Source organism: Xyrauchen texanus, chromosome 30 (assembly GCF_025860055.1).
Source record: "Xyrauchen texanus isolate HMW12.3.18 chromosome 30, RBS_HiC_50CHRs, whole genome shotgun sequence".
Lineage (NCBI taxonomy): Eukaryota > Metazoa > Chordata > Actinopteri > Cypriniformes > Catostomidae > Xyrauchen > Xyrauchen texanus.
In genome coordinates this window covers 41,417,438-41,422,437 of record NC_068305.1, presented here as the reverse complement: position 1 = coordinate 41,422,437, position 5,000 = coordinate 41,417,438, and the positions used below count along the sequence as shown (strand labels likewise).

The 5,000-nt window shown below is 38.1% G+C and overlaps 1 protein-coding gene and 1 long non-coding RNA gene across 2 annotated transcripts in view; one reads left to right on the top strand and one right to left on the bottom strand.

The window, feature by feature from the left end:
* LOC127623612 (E3 ubiquitin-protein ligase pellino homolog 2) overlaps window positions 1-1,423 on the bottom strand; it is an 18,377-nt gene extending 16,954 nt beyond the window's left edge. The window contains exon 1 of the mRNA XM_052098020.1: window positions 1,130-1,423. Within this exon, the coding sequence (XP_051953980.1) occupies window positions 1,130-1,203 (74 nt within the window). The 5' untranslated portion in view covers window positions 1,204-1,423. The remainder of the gene's footprint in view (window positions 1-1,129) is intronic.
* LOC127623651 (uncharacterized) overlaps window positions 1-5,000 on the top strand; it is a 119,100-nt gene that overhangs the window by 20,081 nt on the left and 94,019 nt on the right. The gene's annotated exons all lie outside the window — the stretch shown is intronic.

Sequence of the window (5,000 nt, the reverse complement as noted above, 5' to 3'; positions counted from 1 at the left end):
AGATATTCGAAAACGATGACGTATTTGTTGTCATGTGACACAGTCATGTGATCCATTCAACCCAAAACAATTAAGATAGCGGCCCATGTTGTAGCGGCCCGGTAATGAAGACTATTAAGCGGAGACGGGCCACTTACATTAAAATGAAAAGGACAAATTAGAACAGGTAAAAGAGCCAATCAGCTTTCAGATACAGACATCACCTGTCAATCAATGAGAACGCGCAAGCGCAATAGCTATACAAGCCGGGAAAATCACGTTTTTAGCGTAATCTGAGGTAAAGAATCACAATTTATGATTCCAGTATTATCAGATTTTATTGCCGATTTGAAATATGTTCTTTGAGCGTAATCTTGACCAACCGTTTTTGAGATTTCGTTGGCAGGAATTAGCCTCCCGAGAGCGTTCCAAAGATGCCGACAGTGGACTGACTTCCTAGAAACACTTTGCTGCTATCCACTTTGATAGCGTTACTACGGCGCAGTCACATTTACGTTATGTTTCCACTGGCGCGTTTTGAGCGAAGGCGGGCGTGCGTTTTCAGTTCATTCGTTTGTGGGAATTGTGGGAATGACAGAAGTGCGGAGTACATTTTGAGGGCGGTCGAGGGCGTCAGAAAAGTTCAAATTTTTAACCGCGTATCTTATCACGTGACTTGTTGAGCGTGTTACCGCGGAGACGTAGCGCATGTGGAGGCTTCACGCTATTCTCCGCGGCATCCACGCACAACTCACCACACGCCCCACCGAGAGCGAGAACCACATTATAGTGACCACGAGGAGGTTACCCCATGTGACTCTACCCTCCCTAGCAACCGGGCCAGTTTGGTTGCTAAGGAGACCTGACTGGCGTCACTCAGCACGCCCTGGATTCAAACTCGTGTGATAGTCGGCTTTCAGGGCAGTTTGGAAGTAGAGCTTTTCCAAAACACAGTTTTTCAAATGTATCCAGATTTATGGGGACGTAGCCTCAGTCACCTTTATCTTTTTTTTCCCACACAATGAAAGTGAATGGTGTCTCATTTTGGGGTGAACTGTCCCTTTAAATGATCAATTCACTGATTACCCATTACGAGAGGCTAAGAATTAAAGCTCACCGTTGTGTGCTGTAGTACATATGCAGCACTCACCCGAGAATCACCAGTTCGCCGTATTTCACCGGATCTTTTGAGCGGGCATGTTCGTCCTGGTTCGGCTGCAACATGGGACCGGACGCACCGTCACTCTGGTCCGCTTTCGGTCTTACACACTCGGATCAAGCCTTTCAGAACCGAGCAAGTAACTCAAACAGATGGGAAGCGACTGATTAACACGGAAAACACGCGTGAATCTCCGCAGACGCGTCGCATTGAGCGCATGGCTCTTCCGTGCGTGAAAATTCGGACCGAATTCGTTCATGAAGTCCAGAAACGAGCGGCGGATGAACAAACAGCTCTCGGCGGAGTGGAATGAACCATCTGCGCGGCGGGGTGTTGCGGAATTAAACGGACGGAACTATCTTTAAAAGCGTTTTCTCGCATGAAGCAGCTTATAGTTTTGTTTATTTTTGTCAGGTTTATTCGGATAAAAGTTCATAACTGGCAACCGTGAGAGATTCAGATTGAGTGTGTTTTCATTCATAAATTTGTGGGATTCGCGCACCCCTCTGATTCGTGCTCAGTGACGTGTCCTGGATTGTCTCTCAGCATTACGTCACTGTACAATAGTGCCTCATAATCTGATGGAGGAAATTTCATAAAGAAGCTAAAAATAGTTTTTCAACTGGATGGAATTAATACAGTCATATATTTCAATGGCCACGGGATGGAAAACTATTCTGAATATTAATGGAGAAATTGTTTCAAACCGTTGGTTTTACATTTAATACATTATTTTAACAATATTGTAGTGCTTTGTATACATATTGAATATAATGTATTATTATCCCTTGTGCGTCAATAAAAAAGTTACTAAAAGTTACTTTATAGGACAAAAATGTCCACGTCAAACTGCCATAATAATAATATTATATATTAATATTATTTTCCACTTTCAATGAGTTCATTCTTTTAACCAACATCAGTCCTGATCATAACTACCAAATATTCATGAATTCTCAGCATTTTAACCCTTTAAATGCCAGCTTGTTTACATAATGCCAATGTTGTTTTTTATGGTGAAAAAAACCCCACAAAATTTTCATTAATTTCCATATAATAAATGCTAAAGGGGAATTTTTTGTTTGTTTTAGTCTGAGATATGTCAGTCTGAGATATGTCTGAGATATGTCAGTGATTAGCAACAACTTTGATTTTGATGCATTAGTATTTTTTGTTGTTTTTTGTGCAGTGTCAGATAAAATAAAATAAAAAAAACACTCCAGAACGGAGGACAAAAGTGTCCACGTCAAAACACTGCCATAAAAATATTATATATGAATATTATTTTTCTTTTAGCCAACATCATGATCATAACTACGAAGTATTCATTCATTTTAAGGATTTTAACCCTTTAAATGCAGCTTGTTTACATAATGCAACTGCTGTTTTTACACACACACACACACACACACACACACACACACACACACACACACACACACACACACACACACACACACACACACACACACACACACACACTAGCACACACTCATTCACAAAATTTTATCTGCATCAATTATTCAATTGTCCTAACAATTATATATAATATAACACCGCAAAAAGGAAATAGGGGAAAAGCTTGTATTTGCTCCACAGGCTAAACATGAGAAAAATGGCGCCATCTGGTGGAAAATATAAGAAATTGAATTTTGAATCCAGAGCTCCGGAATAAAAGCATAATATCATATAATTCATGTTAAAAATCTTTAACAAAGTAAATTTTAAGATAGTTTCCAGTTCATTAATTTAATTTAGTTAAAGATTACACAATTCAATTGATGGAAATACTGAATATATATATATATATATAATTTATATACAGCTCTGGAAAATATTGAGAACTGCAAAATTATCAGTTTCAGTTTGAGTTAAATGAACATTTTTGTTTTATTCTATAAAGTACTGATAACATTTCTCCCAAATAAAAATGTTTGTTATTTAAAAATGAATATGAACAAGTTTTCTTTGCATTATTGGAGGTCTGAAAACATCTTTTCTTGCTCTAAATGACCTTTTTATTTGCAATTTGGGAGAAATGTTGACAGTACTTTATAGAATAAAACAAAAATGCTTATAAACAGTAAATCCAGAGAAACTGATAATTATATATATATATATATATATATATATATATATATATATATATATATATATATATATATATATATTATTCTTCAACGTTTGCATCTTTACATTTAACAAAAAACTATTTTGTATCATAAAATAATCAAACATTTATTATAATCATGACAAAATCAAACATGTGGACATTTGAATTGCTATTAATCCTTTATGCACCTATTCATGGATAATGCACATGTGTAATGAGAGTTTAAGGGGAGTTAATGCTAAAAATATAGTCTGTTTTTTTTTGTATTTGAGACGTGTAATTTGGTTACTGCACCTCTGAGACCCTCATGAATGAAATACTTTCATTAAAGGTGTTTATTCACCTCTCAGAGCTGTCCGTTGTTGTCTGGGCATGTCTGATCCTCGCCCGTGTGTTTGGCATCAACGCTGGCAATGAGAGAAGACCGTCTAACCTTTAAGAGATCACAACCTCGTCTGCGGCTGTCTGACTCGCCTCCTGTACAATCAGACGAAGATCTGAAGACTGATCGGTATTCCCATCAAAAGGATCTCAATCCGTTGCCTATAGAGTAAACATGGAATGTATAAGTGTTCCTGCCGCATATGAACGATCCCTTAAATCACGTGTTTTATTGAGGAGAAAAACCCCATAGACTTACACTGAAGGAGAAAAACCCCATAGACTTACACTGAAAGAGAAAAACCCCATAGACTTACACTGAAGGAGAAAACCCCATAGACTTACACTGAAAGAGAAAAAACCCATAGACTTACACTGAAGGAGAAAAACCCCATAGACTTACACTGAAGGAGAAAAACCCCATAGACTTACACTTAAGTAGAAAAACCCATAGACTTACACTGAAAGAGAAAAAACCCATAGACTTACACTGAAGGAGAAAAAACCCCATACACTTACACTGAAAGAGAAAAACCCCATAGACTTACACTGAAGGAGAAAAACCCCATAGACTTACACTGAAGGAGAAAAACCCCATAGACTTAAACTGAAGGAGAAAAACCCCATAGACTTACACTGAAGGAGAAAAAACCCCATAGACTTACACTGAAGTAGAAAAACCCCATAGACTTACACTGAAGGAGAAAAACCCCATAGACTTACACTGAAAGAGAAAAACCCCATAGACTTACACTGAAGGAGAAAAAAACCCCATAGACTTACACTGAAGTAGAAAAACCCCATAGACTTACACTGAAGGAGAAAAACCCCATAGACTTACACTGAAGGAGAAAAACCCCATAGACTTACACTGAAAGAGAAAAACCCCATAGACTTACACTGAAGGAGAAAAACCCCATAGACTTACACTGAAGGAGAAAAACCCCATAGACTTACACTGAAGGAGAAAAACCCCATAGACTTACACTGAAGGAGAAAAACCCCATAGACTTACACTGAAGGAGAAAAAAACCCATAGACTTACACTGAAGGAGAAAAAACCCCATAGACTTACACTGAAGGAGAAAAACCCCATAGACTTACACTGAAGGAGAAAAAACCCCATAGACTTACACTGATGGAGAAAAACCCCATAGACTTAAACTGAAGGAGAAAAACCCCATAGACTTACACTGAAGGAGAAAAAACCCCATAGACTTACACTGAAGTAGAAAAACCCCATAGACTTACACTGAAGGAGAAAAACCCCATAGACTTACACTGAAGGAGAAAAACCCCATAGACTTACACTGAAGGAGAAAAACCCCATAGACTTACACTGAAGGAGAAAAACCCCATAGACTTACA